Below are 25108 nucleotides of genomic sequence, written 5' to 3'. Positions count from 1 at the left end.
TAGGGCTTGGAGTTTAGTTTGCTAATTTTCATGGTTTAGATAGATACTTTGTCTTAGTGATTGAACCGTAGATAGATTTAAGTGATTGACTACAAAGGCGTGTAGATACATAGTAGTAGAGTCTACTGTAGGAATTGATATTCTGGGGCCCGAGATAGTCTTTTTTTTTTTTTGAGGAACCCCCCAACTCGGGGAGAGAAAAATTCAATAAACTAAGGCAAATCTTTTACAACAAAACAAGAAATATTTGGAGGAACTTCCTCCATCCAAACCCTTAAAGGAAAAGAAAATTTAGCATCCTTAGCTAGAGCATGGGCAACATTGTTGTCTTGCCGCCTGACATGGATGACATTAGAGGACTGAAAGTGCCTCCTTATAGACATAAAGTCTTTTACCAAAGGCCAACCAATGCATTTGAAACCATACCCGACTGTAAGCACTTTACCACTAGTTCAGCGTTGCCTTCAAAACACACCTGGCTGAAACTGAGGTCCCTGGCAAAAATAGCAGATTTCCTAGCCGCCAACATCTCAAGAACTTCCACTGTAGCTGGCATCCGCACCTTCTCCGATAGCGCCGCTAGCACCTGCCCTTGGTTGTTGCGAATGACCATTCCAATACCAGCTTCCTGATCCTCACTGAACACTGCCCCATCGAAGTTAACTTTGATTGAACATCCAGATGGAGGCTGCCACACCACCGGGCTGGGTCTATTTCCTATGCTGAAATTTATCCAACAGAGCCGAGGCAGAGTAGGCGACTCTAGAGCATGGCTGAGGATTATCGTTTGCTCTCAACTTGTTTCTCCGCATCCAGATCAGCCACGCCATCATCGCAAACAACTCCAGACTTAAACCTTCTGCCTTGGTAACACTCACAAGGTCGCTCATGACTTTAAGACTCTGGCCCTTTCTCCTCACCTCCCCAAAAGCTAGCGCCCACGCCTCATGAACCATCTCGCAGTCCTATAGAGCGTGAAACTCATCTTCAATCATGCATCCACATTGGTCACACATCGAGTTATCCACCACCCTTCTTTTTTGGAGATTAACCTTCGTTGGGAGAGCTCTTGAGCAAGCTCGCCATAGAAATACCTTCACCTTATTTGGCACTTTCAATCGCCAAATATCCTTCCAGAAATGTTTAATCACCTCTGAATCTGAGCTGGAAGGCAGGGAGTTCATCTCAGACTCCCACAACAACTTATAGCCAGATTTTACGGAGTAGGAACCTGACCTGCATCTCGGCCAAGAGAGGCAGTCCTCTTGATCCGTGACACACGGGAATACTCTTGATTCTTTGGGCTTCAAAAGGCAGGAAGATGTCATCCACTAGTTGCTCATTCCAGCCCCCTCCACCCGACTCCAACAGATTTGCAACTGTCCAATTTGAAACTCTTTCAATTCTTGGAGAAACTACACAAGCCGAGGCCCCCCCAGGCAGCCACCTGTCACTGTATATATTTATCTTAGAGCCATTCCCTACTCTCCAAAGTAAACCCAACTGAACCAACTTTGAGGCCTTTATTATGCTCTTCCATGCAAACGATCCCGATGCTACCTTAGCATCAAAGACTGACCCACTTGGGAAATACTTCGCACTAAAGACCCGGTAAAAGAGAGACGATTTGTCCACTAGTAGTCTCCACACTTGCTTAGCAAGCATAGCCTCATTAAATTTCTCCAAGTCTTTAAAACCCATACCTCCTAATGCCTTAGGCTTACACATAGTTTCCCAATTCTTCCAATGAATCTTACATTGATCACCCCGTTGGCCCCACCAAAATTTCCTTATCATCATTTCTATGTCATGTAGTAGTCCGGATGGGAGCTTGAAGCAACCCATCGCAAAGGTGGGTATAGCTTGGACTACCGCCTTTTGGAGCACCTCCCTTCCCGCTTGTGAGAGAAGCTTTTCCTTTCAACCTTGAAGCTTATTTCAAACTCTCTCCTTAATGAAATTAAGGCTTGCCTTTTTATTCCTTCCCACCACCGCTGGAAGACCAAGGTACTTCTCATACTCCCACACTTCACTTACCCCCAACTCATTAATTATCTCAATCTTCATCAAAACCCATCTTCATCATAGTGACCTCCAAGAAACTCCACTCCACCCTATCGTAAGCCTTACTCATATCAAGCTTTAAGGCCATAAAACCCCCCCCCCTTTTTTTTTGTTTTTGGTTCTTCATATGGTGCAAAGTCTCAAAAGCTACAAGGATGTTATCGGAAATTGCTTTGTCCGATTGGAAAGCACTTTGAGATTCTGAAATAATCAAGGGTAGTACCCCTTTAAGCCTGTTTGCGATCACCTTTGATACAAGCTTATAAATTATATTACATAAAGAAATAGGGCGATATTTAGAGACTTTTGTGGGACTCTTTACCTTAGGAATGAGAGTGATGAATGTCTAGTTTATGGATGGAGGGATGACACCCGAAGCAAGACAACTTAACACCGCTTCAATCACATCTGTGCCCACTGACGGCTAATAGTGCTGAAAGAAAAGAGGAGGAAGACCATCCGGACCTAGGGCCTTCAAAGGTTCCATTTGATTCAGAGTCGTGACCACCTCTTCCTTAGTATACTCCCCATTTAGCACTTCATTCATATCTTTCGTTACAGAGCAAGGCACACCTACCACAACTTCCTCCATCCTAGACGGATTTGAAGAGTTAAAAAGGAGTTGGTAGTAATTGACCAGAATCTGAGAAATCCCATCCTCATCCGTGCATACCTCCCCACTCGGATCTTCAAGAGTGTTAATACAATTCCTTCTAAACCGATGAGACGTTCTACTATGGAAAAACTTTGTATTGTTATCACCCTCTTGCAACCATAGAGCTCGAGATCGTTGTTTCCACATTTGCTCTTCTTTACCCAGAAGCTTCGAAATCTCTAACTTCAACCTTTGAACCCGAGAGAAACTTTCACCCCTAATAGCCTCTTCCTCAGCCACTCTCAAAAGCTTTTATTTCTCCCTAAGGCTTCGGGTCACATTACCAAAAGCTACTTTGCTCCACCATTTCAAATTCTTTCGAAACCTCTCCACTTTTCCTTCCACTCTACTCATCGGATTGCCATGATAATCATGGGACCATGCATCCTCAATGACTTCTCTACACCCCTCATCCCTCATCCACATTTGCTTAAACCGCCAAGGTTTGTTCACTCACTTAGGTATACCCAGTAAGTGAATCATTATCGGCTTGTGATCCAATGTACCACACTCCAAATGAACAACTTTCGTAGCCGAAAACATAGAGAGCCAATCCGCCGTTCCAACCACTTTATCAAGTCTCTCCCACACTGTATGTCCCTCCCCATGCCCATTGCACCAAGTGAATTTGTTCCCACTGTATCCCAAATCTTGGAAGCCACATTCATCCAACACGTCCCTAAACTTCTCCATTTGCCTACTTGGTCTATGTCTCCCCCCCAATTTTTCATGGGCTCGGATAATTTCATTAAAGTCCCCCGCACATATCCAAGGTAAAGTAAATTTTGCTTTTAGCCTTCTCAAAGTGGCCCATGAAATATAGTGATTACTTGTTTCGGATTCCCCATAGAAACTGGTGAATCTCCACTCCCCCTCCTTTCCTTTATTAATGATCACATCAATATGATTTGGCGAGTAAGTATCAACCGAGAAATCCACTTCTTTCTTCCAAAAAATCACCACCCCTCCACCTCTCCCTTCCCTTGAAAACTCAATCATACCATCGAATTTCAGCTTGTCACGTAAATAAATTAGCCTAGCTTTTTTCAACCATGTTTCGGCTACAAACACTGTACAACTACTAGTCTATAGGAAATGATTTTTTTTTTTTTTTTTTTTTTTTTTTTTACTTCTTTGATTTTTGTCTGGCAAAAGTGCAAGTTACTGTGATATGCTTATTTCTCATTCTGTTGGGTGGGATGAATAACAAATTTCATTTTCCAACCAGTTGCGACGTTATTTGCAAAGAAATTTAAAAAAAAAAAAAGGTTCAATTAGTTTGCTATCGTTTCAAAACATCAAATTGATGGTGATTGTGGACATAAAGAGTTAAAAGGCCTTTGTTGTTTAGTTATCACGTCTTTCTTTTGCAGCCCAAATTGCCAATCTTGTTAGCTGAGTTTAAGGATTTTGCACTCACTGGTCACTACTTATTCTCTAAATGAAAAATAAGTGTTTTTATACATTTTTTAACATAAATATATGTGTGTGTATATATATATATATATATATATATGTAAAAAAGACTCTCTCATTGAATGAAAAATGAATACAAAAATGAATGAAAATCAATTACCATATCACTCTACCTATCCTTATATACACAGTTATGTACTAAAAACAGAGTAACTACCTCTCCGGATTTTATGGTGAGAATTATTACAGCTATGCATTGCAGCTAATCACTACAGCTAAGCACTACCTAGCTATGACACGTGTACATCCACTTGGCATCATTCCTGGTATAGAGTGTATGATCTGATCGTGATAAGGAATGGACTCCAACAACTCTTCTAAGTCTTCATCACTTAGGCTTGTATCTCTGTTTTGCTTCTGATACTGAGATGCACCATGTAATGCATTCAATTGCAGGCTTCCCTGCTCCTGTGATGCACACTGAGCTGCTCCCTGATGCACACTACCCTGCAACTCCCCTTGACATTTAGCATTACTTTTAACACTCCCCCTCAAGAGCAAAGCTCTTGCTTCTCTATTATCCTTAGTATATTCTGGAAATTGAATCTTATGACTAAAAATATCAATCACTCCCAGTTTTGACAATAACCTCATAAAACTTTCAACTCCAAGTGCCTTTGTAAATATATTAGCTAACTGATTTCGTGTGGATACATAGAAGGTTTTAAGTGTGCCATCCAAGATCTTATTCCTCACTATATGGCAATCAGCTTCAATGTGCTTTGACCTTTCATGAAAAACCGGATTTGCTGAGATATGTAATGCTGCCTGGTTGTCACAGTACATCAAGGCTGGTTTATCATGTGGTATGTGTAAATCCCTCAACAAATACAATAACCAAGTGATTTCACAAGAGGTTGTGACCATAGACCTATACTCTGCTTCAGCAGAGGATCTTGAAACTACATCTTGTTTTTTTTTGACCTCCAAGAGATTAGAGCATCACCTAAAAAAACACAATAACCAGTTAGGGACTTCCTGTTGTTAGGGCAGCCTGCCCAATCTGCATCACAGAAGGTTTTCAGCTGCAAATCTGACTCTACAGGGAAAAATACTCCTTGACCAGGTGTGCCTTTGAGGTATTGAAGGATCCTGGTCGCTGCTCTCATATGTGGAACCCTTGGTTGTGCCAAGAATTGGCTAAGCCTATGTATTGAATAGGTTATATCTGGTCTGCTCAAAGTTAAGTACATTAATTTCCCAATTAATCTTCTAAACTGCCCAGCATCTTTAAGCAACTCTCCATCACCTTTGGACAGCTTTAGTTGCTGCTCCATTGGTGTTCTAGCTGGTTTGCAACCAATCATACCAGCTTCCTTAAGAATATCAAGAGCATACTTCCTTTGATTAATACTAATTCCTTTGGGGCTTCTAGCAATTTCAAGTCCTAGAAAATATTTGAGTGAACCAAGGTCCTTGATTCCAAACTTCTGATCTAGCAACTTCTTCAACCTGTGAACACAAGCTGAATCATTGCCTGTAATGACCATGTCATCCACATAGATCAGCAATGCAGTGAATTGAGAACCATTAGAGTGAACAAATAAGGAGTGATCTGCCTGTGATTGGACAAAACCAAGAGCTAAGATTGTGGTAGAAAGCTTGGTATTCCATTGCCTGGAAGCTTGCTTGAGACCATAAAGAGACTTAACAAGCTTGCACACCATAGGACTTGTTGTAACAGAAACAGAATCAGAACTGGACTCCCCCTTTCTGTGATAACCAGGTGGCAAGGCCATATAAACTTCTTCATCAAGATCACCATGGAGAAAGGCATTATTGCATCCAATGGGTTTCTTACCAGGAGGCAAGGGAGTTAAAACCCAAGTCTTAGTGGCTTCTAAGGCTTGAATCTCTTTGTCCATAGCCTCTCTCCACAAAGGATCAAGAACAGCCTGAGAGAAATATTGAGGAGTTAAAGGACCCCCATTAACATTCATTAAGTAGGACTTGTACGCAGGAACCAAATGGGAATATGTCAAGCAAGCTGAAATGTCATAAGGTGAGCCCGATGGATGAGAAGTGGCAACTGTGCTTGGTGATGCAAGTGCTGTAGTACAAGCATAATCTTGCAAATACACTGGAGTTTTATGAACTCTAGTAGACTTTCTGATTGGTGGTGGATCTGCGAGGGGGTTAGTAACAACAATAGGAACAGATTCTGACAAGGCAATGGAATCATTAGACAAAACATCATGAGGAGAAGAGTCTGAAATGGGTTCGTTGACACAAGGATGAGCAGACATGGGAAAAGACTCTGAAGAATCAAGTGGTGCATCAGGTATGCTAACAAGAGTGACAAATGTACCCAAATCACCTTCAGTAGTAGTATCAACCCCAAGAATAAAAGGATCTGTGAAATCAGAAGCTGAAGTAGAAAAAGGAAAAACATTTTCATGGAAAATCACATCTCTAGAAGTGAAAATAGTATTAGTGGTCAAATCCAAAACATTGTAACCTTTAACACCAAAAGGATATCCTAAGAAAATACATTTCCTAGCTCTAGGATCAAACTTAGACCTATGATTTGAAAGAGTAGAGGCATAACAAAGACACCCAAACACTCTCAAATGATCATAAGTTGGCTTAAAACCAAAAAGCACCTCAAAAGGAGTTTTATTTGACAAAATTGAAGAAGGAGTTCTATTTATCAAGTAAACAGCAGTCAAGATGCAATGCCCCCAAAATTTCAAAGGAATATTAGACTGAAATTTGAGAGCCCTTGCCACATTCAAACTATGTTGGTGTTTTCTTTCAACAATGGCATTTTGTTGAGGGGTTTGAACACAACTAAGTTGATGTAGTATGCCTTTTTTAGAAAAAAAATCAGACATGATGAATTCAGTACCATTATCTGTTCTAATGGTTTTAATCTTCTTAGAAAAATGTGTTTCAACCATAGTGCAAAATTGCTCTAAAGTGGATTGTGTTTGAGACTTATGCTTGAGTAAATAAACCCAAGTACACCTTGAGCAATCATCCACAATGGTTAAAAAAAACTTGCAGCCAGCAACAGTAGGAACAAAAAAAGGACCCCACAAATCACAATGAATGAAATCAAAACATTCATTTGAAACATGAGTACTTATAGTAAAGAGCAGCCGTTTCTGCTTGGCCAATGGACAAATGTCACAATTGAACACTTTATTAGCATTGTAAATATGTACATTAGTGTTCCTTATCAAAGCCAACTTGGCATTTGACAAATGCCCTAATCTAGAATGCCAAATATCTGGCTGAACAACAGTATTTACAACAGAATTAACAAAACCAGCTGAAGAAAAACAAGTTGATGAGGTTGATACACTTGCTTGCAGTAGATAAAGGCCTTTGACCTCCCTACCCAGACCAATGGTGCTCCAATGAGCAAGGTCCTGGATGAAACACATGTTGCCAAAGAAAATTAGACAACATAGAGTGGTTTTAGACAATTGACTAACAGAAAGAAGATTAAAACTGAATGATGGAACACATAAGACATTGGTAAGAATGAGGTTTTCTGAAATTTTAACAGTTCCCACATGTGTGACTAAGGCTGTTTCACCATTAGGCAAATTAACAAAGGTGTTTACAGTAGCTATAACAGTAGTAAAACATGATAAAGAATGCACCATGTGGTCTGCTGCTCCTGTGTCAATCACCCAATCTGAACTGTTAAAGGCATTCCTATCTACAATATTGGCTGAAAAAACTGAATGCTTTAGACTAGGAAGAAAAGGTACATTAGAGTGTATACCTGACATAAAGGCAACATTGGTATTGAGATTGGGTGAAGCAGAAGTGCCCACCACATCAGATGCCATACCAGTCAGCCCTTCGACACCAGTATACATGCAAGAAGAACTTACACTTGCTGCATGAGAAGCATCCCCAAAACCAGCTCCTGAATTAGTGCTTCCAGAGTTGAGAAAGGCTAGAAGTTGCTCACATTGTGTCTTGGAAATAGGGCATTGATTTGTGACAACCATGGCTTTGTCTGCACCATTGACAGAATTACATGATGCTTGATTGGCACCAGACTTCCCTTTAGGCTTGTAACCAGGAGGGTACCCATGCAATTTATAGCATTTATCAATTGTATGCCCTTGCATATTGCAATGTGTGCAAAAAGGTCTCTCCTTCTTACCATTTCCTTTATTCCAATTAGAATTGAAGTTTCCTTTGGAATTGGTGTACATAGCCATAGTATCTGACTGAGAGGATCCAGCAGCTCCATGACCAATATGCTTGTGAGATTCTTCTTGAAGCACCAAGGAGTAAACTCTGCTCATTGAAGGGAATGGTTCTAACATGAGAATTTGACTTCTTAGAGTCTCATAATTCTCATTCAAGCCCATCAAGAACCTCATGACATAGGCCTTGTCATGCGAAGCATTCAAGATCTTCATTGCTCCACAAGAACATTCAGGAAGAGGCTCAAAATTCAACAATTGATCCCACAATCGTTTGAACTTTGTGTAATACTCAGTGACTGACATGTGATTCTGAGACATGTGAGAAATTTCCCTCTGTAAATCATACACCTTAGGACCATTACCTTGTGAAAACACATGCTGCAACTCAAGCCACATCTCTCTTGCTGTTTCGCAATACATGATGTTGCTAGAGACATCAACGTGCATAGAATTGATCAACCATGAAAGAACCATGGTATTGCAGCTTTCCCAATCCTCATACAGAGGTGAATCAACATCTGGCTTCTGAATCTTTCCATTGATAAAGCCAATTTTCTTCTTGGCAGTGAGAGCAAGAACCATTGCTCTGGACCAAGACTGATAGTTGCGCATTCCAAGCAGTGGCTGAGTGACAAGTATGTTTCCTGGATTTTCATTGGAACTGAGAAAGTACGGATTAGGAGCATTAGAATTCCCATTGGAATTTGCATTTGCATGCGTGGATTGTGTGTTGTGTGAATTTGAGGGAACATCAGTTTCTAAGGACGCCATTGAAGGACCTCGAAGCTGAGAGAAGCAATTGAAAGAGAGAAGATTCTAGAGAAAATATTTGAGCTCTGATACCATGTAAAAAAGACTCTCTCTCATTGAATGAAAAATGAATACAAAAATGAATGAAAATCAATTACCATATCACTCTACCTATCCTTATATACACAGTTATGTACTAAAAACAGAGTAACTACCTCTCCGGATTTTATGGTGAGAATTATTACAGCTATGCATTACAGCTAATCACTACAGCTAAGCACTACCTAGCTATGACACGTGTACATCCACTTGGCATCATTCCTTGTATAGAGTGTATGATCTGATCGTGATAAGGAATGGACTCCAACAACTCTTCTAATTCTTCATCACTTAGGCTTGTATCTCTGTTTTGCTTCTGATACTGAGATGCACCATGTAATGCATTCAATTGCAGGCTTCCCTGCTCTTGTGATGCACATTGAGCTGCTCCCTGATGCACACTACCCTGCAACTCCCCTTGACATTTAGCATTACTTTTAACAATATATAAACTTAAAAAAGTTTTCATAGATTCTAGTTAGCATAATTGGTAGTCTCTTGTTGTTATAGGTTGAAATTTTCTATTATTATCCATTCAAAAATAAAGTTTTTGTTCATAAAAATAAAGGGAGAGGGAGAATTTTGAAAATTTTTGAGGGGCCATTAAGTAAAGATTGCTCTTAAATTCATTAATTTTGTTAATAATAAAAAGGAAAGGGTGGAATTTTTTTTTTTTTTGGTTGCTTTCCCTCTTTGAAGACTTAAACTTATACTTATAGAATGACTATCATGTTTAAGATGTGCGGTCATAAAAGCGTAGGTTTTGAATAATTAAGGGCATGAGCCTTAGTCTCCTCTGCAATCCTTCCTTTAAATAAAAGTAAAAACGTTATAAAAAAAAACAATTTATTTTAAAAATAATTGTTTATGCTAACTACACTCCAGCCTTATTTTTGAGATTGCAATTATTCTTAAATGGTTGAGAAGATTAAGAGTTAAAAAAAGAAAAAAAAAACAAAAAAAAAAACAAAAAAAAAGAAAAAAAAAGAAGAAGATATTTTAATCACAACTCTTGAATAAAATGAAGTAAAAAATTACTAGTTTTATTTAAAAAAAAAAAAAACTGATTTCGGTCCGGTCCGGTCTAATCCAAAACTCACTGTTCTCTCTCTCTCTCAGCCGAGTCAGCCCAGCCGATTTGGGGTCTCTCTCTCTCTCTCTCTCTCTCTCTCTCTCTCTCTCTCTCTCTCTCTCTCTCTCTCTGTCTGTCTGTGTGCCTTCCCCCACAATCAGCAACTTATTTTCAAAGTACATGTACCATATAAACTCTGGGTTCTGCTACCTATTTATTCTTCTCCTTTTTCCTTTTCTGTTAGCTATTTCACATTATCTAACAAGTACAAAAAATATATGTAATATTATCAATACGATTTTTTATATTATTACCATAAATAATTCTCAGATACAAATTGAAATATCAATATGATGTCGTTTAGGTACTCTTTGACATGCAATTATTTGGTTTTTTGCCATCTGTTAAGAACTCAAATGATGGTTTTGTTTATAGTTTAAATCGAGTTTTGAATTAAGGGAGAAGAGAAAGACAAAGAGCAATTAATTGATGACTCATTTCTGTATGATCACTTTACAAGACCAAAGGCCTATTTGTATTTGTACATGCATAATTCTGATCAGTGGCCAACTAACTAACTAACTGATCCAGTAACTACTTATGCCAGCTGGCATAACTACTTCTAACAATCTACCAATTTGTCACGTGCATTAACAATTGAACACATGCACTAGTTCCATCTAATACTACCTAGTGATTACAATAGGCATGTAGTCTATACAAGAAATCTGTAATTAGTAATTACACTTAGATACTTCTTTACACTCGGCACCACAGCATCACAAGCTCCGGACTTCACCTCGTGCTTCACACTTGGGCAGAGTTAATGACTTGACCAAATTCAAGGCACTGCACCTTTAGCATCTGAGCAATTGGGAATTTACATAGGGAGCTGCAAAACTGACATGCACCAATATATTAAACCTTCATGAACAGGTTCTTTCTACACAAAACTTCATAAATATCAAATCTATCTTCAAAGTCCTTTACGACTGAACAGGCGGGCTTAACAACTTTTGAGGCCTTAGGCGAAAATTTTAAATGGAACTTTTTTATAATTAAATATTAATCAAATAATATATTATTTTAAATGGGGCCTTTCTACTAATAAATCTCTTAATTTTGTATCAATATTTACCCATTGACTTGGATCATAGATATTATTAGTAAGTAGGTTAGTCATTTTTTCATTTTCTTCTAAATTATTTTGTTTTTCATTATTAATTATTGTTACATTAGATGTTTGAACATTATTAAGACTATTTTCATTATTCTCTTTTTGTTGTATAATTTCATTATCTCCCAACTCTTTTTGTTAAGCTTCTTGTTCATTTGTAATATTTTCACCCAAACTTTCTATTTTGTTTTTTTTTTAATACTAGTAACAAATTTATCCATAGATCCTTTTTGAGATTCAATTTGTTTTTCAATTTTTCTATTTTTTAGAAGTTTTTCATATCCGGAAAAATATTTTCTAGTAGACATTTATAATGAGAAAATATTTATAGATAAATAAAACACAATTTATAATTAAAAATGATAATTTAACTAAAAATAAAATTTAAAGTATAGAACAATAGAATCTAATTATTGCAATTTTTCTAAAGCCGTGACCACTTTAAAGTTTAAACCTGCACAAATAAAAATTAACTTAATACATGATTTAATAAATTAGTATCACTATAATACAAATGAGTTAATATGATACGCATCAAATTATTAATTGGTATAATAATTTATAATAATAAATAAAGTATCGGATTAAAAAAAAAAAAGAAAAAAGTGAGAAACCGTGTAAGCTATAAAACTGTGGTCTGTGGGCTGTACTCCCATAAAAAAAAAAAAAAAAGGTGAGAAACTCCGGCTTGTAATCCACTACTCCTATCATCCTATGGCTAAGTTTTTTTTTTTAAAAAAAACATGTCCTATCAATTCTCATGGCTGAAAAGGGTCCAAAGAGGGGCAGAATTAGAAAAGCCATCATAGCAAAGCGGCAAAAAACGTGTCCCATCCCATCAAGTTAACAATTGTGCAGTGAGTGCGAAACAAACTAAAAATATATATAATTTAAGTTAAATAAATAGAAGACCAGAAGTCTTCATTTTCGGAAAGACAAAGAGAAAGAGGGGAAGAACTGAAGAAGAATACCTCTGGCTTCGGTGACTGGTAGACTGGTACACTGGAATCAACGAAGAAAAATTTCAACTTTCAAGCTAGACTGACTGACTGAGTTGATAGAAAAAGATCAAGAATCGAGATGAAGATGAAGAAAAGAAAGGTAAGACCGTAAGAATATAGATGGAGAGGCAGAGAGATAGAGAGATGAGAGGTTTTTCATTTGTTTTTGAAATTTATATTCTCTATTTTAGCATATTTCAAGACAATTACTGTGTATTATTAATGAATTTGTATGCTATTAATTTTGATTTTAGCATATTTCAAGAATGAATTAAAAAATTTGTCTCCTAAAATTTAATTTTATTAGCTGAAGTTTGACTATTCTTTTTTTTTTTTCTTTTTCTTTTTAATCTTTTACATTTTAGAATACAATGAGGCCTTTTTAATGCATTTTGTTGACCAATAACAGGGCTTATTTTTTTTTTAATTAAAATATATAGATAAATATATTATATATATATATAATTTTTTTTTCCAAGTGGGGCCTTCTTTTATTCGGGGGCCTTAGGCAATTGCATCAATTACATCACCTATTGAGCCAGCCCTGCAACCGAAGAATAAGCAAATGCCTATTCCCTTAGATATTGGTGTGTATAATCTCTTTTAGGGATTGATAGCCTCCTTGTCAAAATTAGCTACAGGGTACTCTCGTGGGACCTTGAGTAACAGAACAGCCTAAAACTATCATGGTCAACTCTTAAGACAGAAATCAACATGTATTTGATGTTGCATATTCAACCCTTTGGATTCTTCCTTCTAGTTCAACTCAACTATCTCCCCTCATCTCTTTGGTCAATCTTGCACATTTTATTCATGTTATGATGACTCTCATGCCTAGTGATTAGAAATTTAGTTATAAGTTTCTCAAAAAAATAATTAATCAAGTGATGCTATAGGACGAGATAATTGACCAATTTTTTTTTATTGTGCTCTTTTAATGTAAGCTAAATCCTATTCTTATTAACCTTCTATCATAACGTGCTTTCCTTTTCATTACTGTTTTCTCTATATGTGAAACCCTCATGTTAAAATTTTCTTTTGGTCAAGTTTAAACTAGAACTCAAATTCTAGCATGTGGCGAAGCATATTTTGTACTCGAGCAAATTCTAACATATGGATGCACTTTTGAGAAAGACCTATGGAAGAAACTCCACCATTTCATAGTGGCATTAGAGCTTGCATATCACATCACATGGTGAAACACTAAAGGTGAGTTAGGTACCTGACTAAGTTCCAGGTTTTGTGGTTGGATTTTATTTTTTCCTACAGAATTAATATTCTTGTATTTTCCCAATTTGTTTTGTACTCAAAGTTGTAAGCATAAACTTAAGTGTTGTAAGCTCTATTTTCCTTATAGTGGATTGGTCGGGTTTGTCCCATGGTTTTTCCCCCCTACATTAGAGGGTTTTCCACGTAAAATTTGGTGTGTGTGTATTTTGAGATTGATTGCTTGCATGATAACTTGATCAATTACAACCGATCTTACTAAACACAACAAATTTTCTTAGTACATCAATCAACAAATACTTGTAAAAAAAGATTTTAGGCTACTAGTCATGGAATTTGTAAAATAAAAATAAAAGGGCAAAGAGGTTGAATATTGTATAAAAGGTGGTACAAAAAATTGTGGTTACCATGAAGTTGTAATTGGTTAGTTTGTTAGTTTTTTTTATTTGACTCTCTCTCTCTCTCTCTCTCTCTCTCTCTCCAATTTATGGATTAATTGAATTAAAGAAAACCCAACCGAAGATGGAACCAATGTGCAATTTTGTAATAACAAAAAAGTTCTTATAAACAAGGAAACTAATAAAAGTTAGGCAAAAACACTATTTGGGTCTCTATGTTTTGGGGTTACAATCAATTTGTTCTCTATATTTTGATAACAGTTAATTTGGTGCATGTTATTTTCAATTTACAATTAATTTGGTTCCTACTGTTAATTTACTAACAGAAAATGTCAATGTGGCAAATAGATTGCATAATTGGCTTTAGTTGAAGGTGACCTAGCACAACCACATCAACTGTGCTCTCTGATACTCATTTGACCCCTTTTTACCTTCTCTCTCCAAAATCAATCACTGCCTTTTTCCTCTCTTCTCACTTCTTACTTTCATCTCTTCCTTTACCTCGTTGCCCAAAAATTATTCATCCCCTTCCCCGCACCAAACAACACGATATTTCCAGCAGCGAAACTTAATCTTTCTTTCTTTCTTTCTTTTTTGGTCTCTAGAGTGTCTCCAACGATGTTTGTGATGGTGGTAGTCGGTGGCAAAGATGTCAAGGACGACATGGATCTGGGTTTGGAGAGGAACGAAAGATGAAGAGCTACAAAAGAAGAAAATTAGTAGGGCTTTTATTGAGAAATCAAATCTTCACTACTCTTGCAAGAGCTACAAAAGAATACTGTTCCCCCCCCCCCCCCCTTTTTTTTTTTTGGAGATAAACTCTTACCAATTAGTTGTTAATTGGTTTGGTATGTGTAACCAGACTTTGGGGCTATGGGTTTATTTAGCAAGATGATGTTGCCTTCCGTGGAATCAATTGCAAGTTATTCAAACAGAAGTTTCCACGACATTACATTGGAAAACATTACCTGTAGAGAGATACCCCTATTGATAAATTTGCATGGGGTTATATTAAGAATATTTCTTTCAAATCCAAATCCAAATCCACCAAAAACTATAATAAAGAAGATCACTTCTTTTTCAATTTGTCCAATTGGAGTACAAATATTGAAAAGCTACTTCGCCTAGATGGTGCGATCAAGATTTAAAGGAGTCTAGGTTGTTTGAAAATACCACATCGTTTTGTATGGGGAAGATGAATTTCTGGGCAGCGGAGGTGGAGGGAGAGATGAAAGTGAGAAATAAGAAGAGAGTAAAAGGCAGTGATTGATTTTGGATAGAGAAGGTAAAGGGGTCAAATGAGTAACGGTGAGAATAGTTAATTCTGTCAATTTTTTCTAAAGTGGATCTAAATTGGATTTTTAGTTGATGTGGCTGTGCCAGGTCACCTTCAACTATGCCAATTATGCAATCTGTTTGCCAGTAAGCATTTTTCGTTAATAAATTAATGTAAAGACCAAATTGATTGTAAATTGAAAATAATAAGGACCAAATTGACTGCTACGAAAATATAAAGATCAAATTGACTGTGACTTCAAAATATAGGAACCCAAATGGTGTTTTCACCTAAAAGTTCATAGATGGAACCATTAAACATCAAGGAACAATATTGACTACTTAGAATGTTAGGGACCAAAAGCACTTAGTAGGAAAATTTTAAAAAACAACAATGTATTTTAAACCTTTAAAGAAAAGGTAAAATCCAACACTACATCTGTATTGCTTTTTTTTTTTTTAGAAGTGGGGGAGGGGAAAGCAAATGGGGAGATGTGATTCGAACAATAAATATGAGATATTACAAAGAATGCCATTGGCAGTGTACTATCTTGACCCCCCAGTCCCAGTGCACGAAAAGATTAGGAAACATAAGAATTTGTCTGATAGTTTACCTTGTACGTAAAAAATTAACTTTAACGCATGTGAGTTTATCCATAAACTGGAATTTTTTTTCCTTCTGATCATAATAAAGCTAAGAAAATATTGAAGGTGAACGAAGTGATAGTGTAGAGTGTAAATAATCTCCAATCAGCTAGTGGTGAATGCATGCTTAATTGGGTTCATTTAACTTGGCGATTCTCCTTACGATTCATGCTTAATTGGGTTTGAGAAGGGTCTTAGCTATTTGAGATTAAGGAATTAAGCTTGGGAAGGACCAACTGCATGGCGTAATAAAACTATGCTTCTTGTTTACTAATGAAGCATCTTCTAGTTGACATATGATCTTGCCTGAGAAAGACAAATAATACATGGAATATAATGCCAAAACTCAATTAGTAGTCTACTTAGCTTAGGTAATTATATGCTGTGCTTTTTCTCAGTTTCTGGATTAAGTGGTAAACCAGAGTCTTTTTTTCTTTTCTTTTTTTTGCTAAATGAAAAATGGGCAGGGGGTGACCAATGTGGCAAACCACGGTCTTACCTAAGTGATCTTCTTATTCACATATATGACCTAGATATAATTAGTCGTCTACTGCCTAGTGGTTAGGTAAGTTGTGCTTTTCTGGACCACGCGGCAAGGCATAGTTCTACCCAATTTATTCTAGAATTTGACATGTCTACAGGTATTAATATAACATTTTTGTTAGAGATACCACCATTAATAACATAGTTGAATCATGATAGAAATAACATCATCCTTACCTTATAAGACTCACTATTAATATCACTTTTTGTTTTGGGTTTACCGAGTATTGTTTTCTTTTGCTTCTTAAAATGGAGGATTATAATTTTATTTTTTTTATTAACTTACTAATTTATGTGCATATATTCTTCATTTTAAAGACTCACTTTTTCTAGGTTCACTGTATTTTTGTTAACTTTCAGTAAATAATCAAATAAGTTTTTCAATTATTGCTTCTTACATTGCAATATCAGAGAAGTTACTGAGTGAATTAGAAGTCTTTGAACTTTCTGAGAACCATACAAGTCACCATTAGCGTCAGATTGGTTTCAAATGTCTTATTGTTTCCAGGGTCCCATCATGAAGGACAAAGAAAAAGAAAAAGAACTATAGTCCAAAATAAATCAATATTATGACTTGGTCAAATTTATATTCATTTTGAAGCCTTGAATATATACTTTATAATGGAATAAGTAGCACTCAAAATTTTTTAAAGGTAGTCCTACGTACAGATGTTTCAGTGAGTAAAGCATCAATGGAATTCACCATCTAAGAAATTTGAGGGCCAACTCTGGTCAATGAAGTCCACACCAGTGTAGAGTAGAAAATATTCTACTAATTAATAAAGAACTTACTTTGTATGATTGAATATTCATTATTATATACTTGTGTTATACCCATAATGTACATGGTTAGAAACTAGGGGCGGAGCCAGGAATTTTTGTTTGGGGGGGCCAAGTTGCAGCACTAATATATTTATCAAGACAATCTCTCACACACACATATATACACATGCTTATTTTTTTATTATTATTATATACACACACTTTTTTATTTGATAAGTTATATATATACACACACCAAAAGAAAAAAAAAAAAAAAAGCTTAGTACTTTCAATCAAAATTATGTTTAATGGCGATCTTTCATAAAATTAATAAAATTCATTTTTACCTTTTTCATAGTGAAATTCTTAAAAAGTTTCATTTCTATACAAGTTATCAAATTTTATACTAATTGTTAGGCTCTAAAACTTTAGGTTTAATTGTATTAGAACTTCATTATGTAATGTTGGCAAAACATGATCAAAACGTTTAATCTTGTTTTAGACTTGCTCAAAGAATGTTTATGTGTAAAGTTAGAATCGAGTGTACTACAGAATTTACTGTGTAAATCTGCCTAGCTCAATCGATCAAAAATTAGACTCGATTGATCGAAGCTCATGCAAATTTTTTTTCTACAGAATTTTCCAACTCAACCCAAGCCCATTTGATGTGTAAGGTTTTATGTTTTGCCTTAAGTATAAAAGGAAAAACCCTAACCACATTTTATGGTTGTTGTTTATGCTGTGTATGTGAACCTCTTGTGAGATCTAGAGGTGTTTGCCTTCACATATCCTTAGGGTTATCAAGAATCAAGATTATGTCAAGAGCTTGATGATTAATTCAGTTGTGGTTTCAAGAGCTTAAAGATATACTAGCGGGAGTGCTTGTGCTTGATGTGAATCCAAGAAAGAAGTAGTCCTTGGACTTGGAGCTGTCACGTGGTCATGGTAGTAAGTTCCCTACTCGAGGTAGCAATAGGATGTTAGTGGTCTATTATGTAAATTTCAATTCTTTCATAGTGGATTTGTTTTACCTTGAGGATAGTTAGGTTAAATCCTTCCCAGGTTTTTTACCTGTTTGGTTTTCCTGGGTAATCATATTGTTGTGTTATTTATTTTCCGCACTTTCTAATGATATGAATGTTAACCTATATCTGATAATTTGACTAAGTAATTACTTAGCTAATTAACTAGGTTAATCTCGTTGTCTTTTAAGAGGTCTAAAAACGTACAAGTGGTATCAAAGCAGGTAGCTCTTTTGTGTTAGATCTTTTGATCTAAGAGTTGATCCTTGATCTCTGTTTTCATGGATAATTTTAATGGATGATTTGAATAAAAAGGACACTGTTGTTTCTGTTGATCTTTTTGATGCCTGTGAAACTCTCCATAAGAAATTATTGAAATCTATGAAAATTGCTAAGAAATTCAAGGAAGAGTTAAAATTGGCTAATCTTGAAAAAGAGGAATTGATCGTGAGATTAGATGAGTCTAATAAAAAGAATGAATTTTTGAGAAATCAAATTTCCTCTTAAGATGAAAAGATGAAAAACTTGGAACAAGAGTTAGTTGAATCTAAAGCTAAAATTGAAAATTTGACTAGTACCAAGCTTGCTATTGATAATAAAAGTGTTTTTGTTTCTCTTAAGCCTAAAATTGATAAAGTTTATATCCCTCATTTCAAGAGGAATAATAAAGAAAAAGCTTATTTTGCTCTGTTAGACAAAGGTAAAAGTTCTAATGTAGATGCTAAAGTTTCTAAACATATGTCTAAACCTATTGTTAGAGAGCATAATAAATCTATTTTTGTGCCTACCTGTCACCTTTGTGGTGTTGTTGGTCATATTAGACAAATTGTTCTTTGTTGAGGCAAAAACCGAAATCTGTGACTAGATTTGCTATTAGGAATACTGATGTTCCTAAATTTGTTCCTGTTTGTCACTTTTGTGCTGTCTTCGGTCACATTCGTCTTAATTGTCATAAATTGAAATTTAAGCATTCTGTGTTTCAGTCTAGGTTATGTGATTATATTTCTCCTGCCATAAGTTCATATAAATTGTTTCATATTCTTTTGAAAAATTTTAGCTTGTTGGCTTGTGAAAGGAATTTGCAGGATTTCAGTCTCTCACAAAAGATTGGTGCAATCCCTTAAATACACTCTGCTGCTAGTCAATCCATTCCCAAAATTATATCATAGTCATAAATGTCCATCAAAATCTAATTTGCTAACATTTCCCCATCCTCAATTTGGATGACACAAGACTCAAGCATAGAATTACACACCAAGGAATCACCCATAGGTGTGGCCACAAACAAGTCATAATCCATATGTCTAGGTTTCTTCTCATGTTTTGAGTGACTTCATCCTTAGTATCAACCCATGCTTTGGTTGACCTTCGCAAATTAACAATAAGTTCCTCCCTATTGGAATTAGCTACTCTCTTCTTTTTGGGTGGCATGATACCTAGTTAACAAGAAAATCAAGAAATATAGATGGTGCAACAATTATTACTACTAAACATAAGAAGTAACATTGCCAAAATTATTCAAAATTTCTCATCAAACATAACCTAAATACCAAATGCTCTAACAAAAATCAATATCATAACCTAGTTTCAAGTGTCTACAGAATCATAACCTGGCTCTGATACCACAATTGTAATGCCCCAAAATCATAAGCAATAAAAGTCTATTCAATTTGAATAATCCATAAAAAAAATATTAAATAAAAGTAACCAGCAACCTAGAATCTCATCACAAATGTCAGAGCTCTAATCCACCAAAGACAAAACATCCTCAAAATAATTCTCCAGTACAATGTTTAATGTCATAAAAATAATAATAAAATCCTTAGTTCCACAAAATAATTTGTAACAGTTGTCTTCCAAGAATCTCTACTCCAAGAATCTCTCTAATGTATTTGTAAGGGGAAATAAAGGAGAGTGAGATAACTCAATAAGTGGAATTCACTAACATTGGGGTGTGGGAATAAACCTTTCAAATAAATAATTCTTACAACAAATTCATAACATGTAACTCATCAATATTTTATCATCAAGTATTTCATATATAATATAATATATATATATATATATTTATATTTATATATCTTTATATTGTGAGCCATCATAATATATATATATATATATATATATATCAACACCATCGTATAAACAATTTCCTAGACTTTTCTTGTGGTCAATGTTTACACCCCGTTGACAGGGTTGTGCTGTCCCCTTTTTTGGGATTGGAACCTCCTTTTCATCCCTATTTCTTAAGGGTGGATCCTTTGGAATATAAAGGTGCACTCCCTTGCTAAGGAGCTTCCTCTTTGGATCCTCAATAGTATACTCCTTTACTAAGGAGCTATCAAATGTGCACTGTCTCCTTTTCTAGGACCGTCCCTTGCTAAGGACTAGCTGCAGTATGATTGTCCCTTACTAAGGACTAAATACAATACTGAGCTTTTAATCACGACTTGCCATAGGTTTTCAAAACATATTCAATATGCTCACAAAAATAATCTATTCATAATTCTCAAAAATATAAAAATATATTCACATATACAAGTTTAAATAAATTTAGATTGTCCCACAAGTTTTTCATAAAATGAATGGTCAATGTGCACTATAAAATAGTTTAATAATCAACACTGTTTTGGGAAAACCCCCCAAAATTAGTAAACACCACTTACCTCTTAGTTCCAAAAATATGAAACCAACCTTCCTTGAATCACAACAAATAAGTAGAATTAGAACCTAACAACACCAAAGATAGGTCCATCAATGCACAATTTCCCACTTAAAATCAGTTTTCACACTTAAATAGTTTAATCTATCATCATTAAGGCCTACGAAGATGTCTAGTTTCTTTGAAATACATTTCAGCTTTGCTAGTGGGCTTGGCTATTGAATTCATGGCCATCACTACTTGGGATTGCAGTTATTAAATTGATAAATGGGAGCATTGAAATGCCCTGTTTGACGCTTGAACTTGTCAATCAGGTCTCTAAAATTTTCACAACTATTCTAATTATAGTGTCCGCCTATATTTGCCACCATAAATCCCTTGATGCCACAAAACATAAGATATTTCTAGTCAATTTTCTGAACAATGGCAGTGCGTGGATAGCAAATTGGTTAACTTAAATAATATATAATTTCTTATTCCTACGTTATAGGGGCTAACAAGATATTCTAGGCTTGAAAAGCATTGCTGCCTTCTACAATAATTTAGAGCTAAATACACGTCACTGGAAGGATGATAAGAAGATAAATATTAGCCGTAAAGCAACCCTTTTCTCTTTCACATGGTGACAAACTTGAATTGATAAGGTCCAAGCTTATTACTCTATTAGGTACAATTTCAAAGTAGGTGGAGTATCCTTTTCTGACATATAGCCATATTGACCATTCCTAATCTAATATAATAACAATTATAGGAGCCATTTTTCTATTAATATAATGATAGTCTAGATTCATGACAATTGCTAGCTATTAAATATTCAACTTTCCTGAGTTTAGAGCAAGAGAGAACCGTACCCGTAGTCTCCACTCACAGCCACAGTGAAGAAAAGCAAAGTTCAATAGACGGCTGAAGCAAAAGGAAGCCCCATTAGTAAATACATGTGTAGCTTAAGAAGTGAAAGGCTAGGGTTTTTTTTTTTTTTTTTTTTTTTTTTTTAACTTATCAAGGCCTATATATATATAGTTATGCCATCTCACTTGGGCCTCTTTTGCCATAAAATTTATCAAATTTAAATATCTTAGGTCCAAACCAATTAAATCCATCTAATTGTGGGTTCCCTTTTTAATTTACGTATAAGAATAAATTGGTATCAAAATTATGAGGAGTTACAAAAAATAATAAAAATTAATATCAATAATAGTACAAATTAGAACCAATAACAAAGTAATAAATTGTAATCGGAACGCCATCAAATGATACAAAATAGAAAAGAACAGAGAAGTATAGAATAGTTCATAATAAAAAAGATCATGACTTCTCACCTAAAATAATAATAATAATAATAATAATAATAATAATAATAATAATAATGACAGCATAAAGAATAGTGGAGTCAAGTGGGCCATATAAAAAGCGAGAGCAGGGCTAAGTTAAAAGATCAATTGGCTACATCATTTTCCGACTTTAATCTCCTCTTTAATCACTTCTTTCATCAAGCAGTGGCCATTTGCTCTTTCTGTACTCGTGTTAACCAAACAAATTTCCATTTCCAACTTCTAACTATGGCTTGGGCTCTTGTTTCTGCTCTCAAGGACCAGCTTAGTTCTCTCATTACTTCAGAGTTCACGTCAATTGCTAATGTCAAGGGGGAAGTCCAGAAGCTTGAAAGCAAATTCCACACCATCCAGGCAATGCTAAACGATGCAGAGAAACGGCAAGTGAAGGAGGAAGCTGTGAAGCTTTGGTTAGATAAGCTCAAAGACGTATCCTACCTGATGGATGACGTGTTGGATGAGTGGAACACTGCCATGATCAAAGCAGAGATTGAGAAACAACAAAAAGATGAAGAAAAAGCTGAAACTAGCAGTGCCGCTAAGAAAAGGAAGGTATGGCCCCTCATCTCAGTTCCTACTCTTTTGCAGCATCGTGATATTGCTCATAAGATAAAAGAACTTAATGAAAAATTAGATGAGATCGATAGAGAGGGAAAGATGTACACGTTTGTATTGACTAGGGGCAATGAAGAAGTTGAGAGACCAAGAACAACTTCCTTTGTTGATGTGTCTGAAATTCTTGGTCGTGATAAAGTTAGGGATGATCTAGTGAGGATCCTATTGGGCAAGGGTAGTGAAGAAGTAAGAAACCCCCATGTCATCTCTTTAGTGGGCATGGGTGGTATTGGAAAAACTACTCTTGCCCAACTAGCCTATAATGATGATGAGGTGAAGGCACATTTTGAGATAAAAGTGTGGGTTTGTGTTTCTGACCCTTTCCATCAGGGCAAGGTTGCCAAGGAAATTTTTGAATCTATTAAATTTCAATCCCCCAACATGACTACTTTGCACAGTGAAACAAAAATCTTTGAATCTATTGAATCTCAATCCCCTAACATGACTGCATTGCAAACTCTATTGGATGCAATTTGTAAAGAAGTTGAGGGAAAGAAGTTCTTTCTTGTCTTAGATGATGTGTGGACTGAAGGTTCCACAATGTGGGAGCCATTTAAACTTGCACTCAAATGTGCTGCCCAAGGCAGTAGAATTCTTGTCACCACACGTAAAAGCAGAGTCGCGAAGATGATGGGAAGTGTGAGCATAATTAATCTGGAGGAATTGTCTAAAGAAGATTGTTGGTTGGTGTTTAGTAAAATAGCATTTTTTGATAGGGATCCTAAGCAACGTGAGCAACTAGAAGACCTCGGCACGCAAATAGTAGAAAAATGCAAAGGTTTGCCACTTGCCGCTAAGACTCTAGGGAGTCTCATGCGGTTCAAGAGAAGTAGAGAAGAATGGAAGAGTATTTTGGATAACAATTTTTGGGAATTTGAAGATGTGGAAAGAAGTCTTTATGCACTGTTATTACTGAGTTATTATGATTTATCCTCACCATTGAGACGATGTTTCTCATTTTGCGCTGTTTTCCCGAAAGATTATGTCTTTTCTAGTGATGAGTTGGTATTTATGTGGATGTCACAAGGATATATCAAGTCGAAGGCAAATATGGAGATAGAAATCATTGCTAGAGAGTACTTTGAAAATTTAGCTATACGATCTTTCTTCCAAGATTTTGAGAAAGATGAAGATAATGACCAGATAATAAGGTGTAAAATGCATGACATAGTGCATGACTTTGCACAATTGATATCAAAAAATGAATGCTTCACAATCAATAGTGACATAGACTTGGGAGTAGATTATAAAAATGCTCGTCATCTGTGGTTAAAAATTTCCAAAGATGTCCAATTTCTTGAGTCCATTTGTAGTGCAAAAAATTTACGCACCCTCATTTTTGTACTTGAAGGTGGTTATAACTTATTTACTTTATCCCAGTATTTTAGATGCTTACGGGTATTAACTTTGTATTGTGGATATCATAGTATGTTAATGGGACTTCCAGATGCAGTGGGAAATTTCAAACATTTGAGGTATCTCTATTTAGTCAATTATTATGGAGATGCATTGCCTGAAACCATTTGTAATCTTTGCAATTTACAAATTTTGCATATTAAATTTGCTGGTGGGTTACTAAAATTGCCACAAGGGATGTATAAATTAATAAACCTAAGACATTTTAAGTTGGATTGCAAAACCTATAGGGATCCAAATATAAATTTTCCAAGAGGGTTTGGGAGATTGACTTCTCTTAGAACATTATAGTATTTCCACGTAAATGGTGAGGATGATAGATGTAAATTGGGAGAATTAAGAAATTTGGACCACCTTAAAGGGACTCTTCAAATAAATGGGTTGGAGAACGAGGTAGATCAATGTGAGGCCATGAATGCACAACTGAAGAAGAAGATAAACCTTCGTACTTTGAAGCTATTGTTTCACCCAAACAAATGGGATCTTGAGGAAATAACAAGGGGGGTGGATGCATTAGTTCTGAATGCCTTAGAGCCACCTCCTAACTTGGAAGATTTAAGCATTCGTTACTACAAGGGACCGACAATGTCTCCTTGGATAGTGTCCTTAACCAAATTGAAAAAACTTAATTTTGAGTATTTATTTATAGAGCATTTGCCTCCTTTGGGGAAACTTCCGGTCCTCGAATCATTGAGAATAGAGAAGATTAATAGATTGAAAAATTTAGGGGTTGAATTTATGGG

The 25108-nt window shown here is 35.8% G+C and overlaps 2 protein-coding genes across 2 annotated transcripts in view; one reads left to right on the top strand and one right to left on the bottom strand.

Moving 5' to 3' along the window:
* Positions 1–4254: 4254 nt before the first annotated feature.
* Positions 4255–5177, bottom strand: LOC126716624 (uncharacterized). The gene has a single exon (XM_050417538.1). It carries the CDS (start codon positions 5060–5062, stop codon positions 4418–4420), a length of 645 nt encoding a protein of 214 aa, XP_050273495.1. The 5' UTR covers positions 5063–5177; the 3' UTR covers positions 4255–4417.
* A 17312-nt stretch (positions 5178–22489) lies between these two features.
* LOC126716614 (putative disease resistance protein RGA3) overlaps positions 22490–25108 on the top strand; it is a 98712-nt gene continuing 96093 nt past the window's right edge. The window contains exon 1 of the mRNA XM_050417461.1: positions 22490–23285. Coding sequence (XP_050273418.1) covers positions 22563–23285 — 723 coding nt within the window. The 5' untranslated portion in view covers positions 22490–22562. The remainder of the gene's footprint in view (positions 23286–25108) is intronic.

This window comes from Quercus robur, chromosome 3 (assembly GCF_932294415.1).
Source record: "Quercus robur chromosome 3, dhQueRobu3.1, whole genome shotgun sequence".
Lineage (NCBI taxonomy): Eukaryota > Viridiplantae > Streptophyta > Magnoliopsida > Fagales > Fagaceae > Quercus > Quercus robur.
This window is presented reverse-complemented; position numbering and strand designations above follow the sequence as displayed.

Excerpts from the sequence above, each read along its gene's own strand:
- LOC126716624 (XM_050417538.1), bottom strand. The coding sequence starts at position 5,062 with ATGGTCACAACCTCTTGTGAAATCACTTGGTTATTGTATTTGTTGAGG.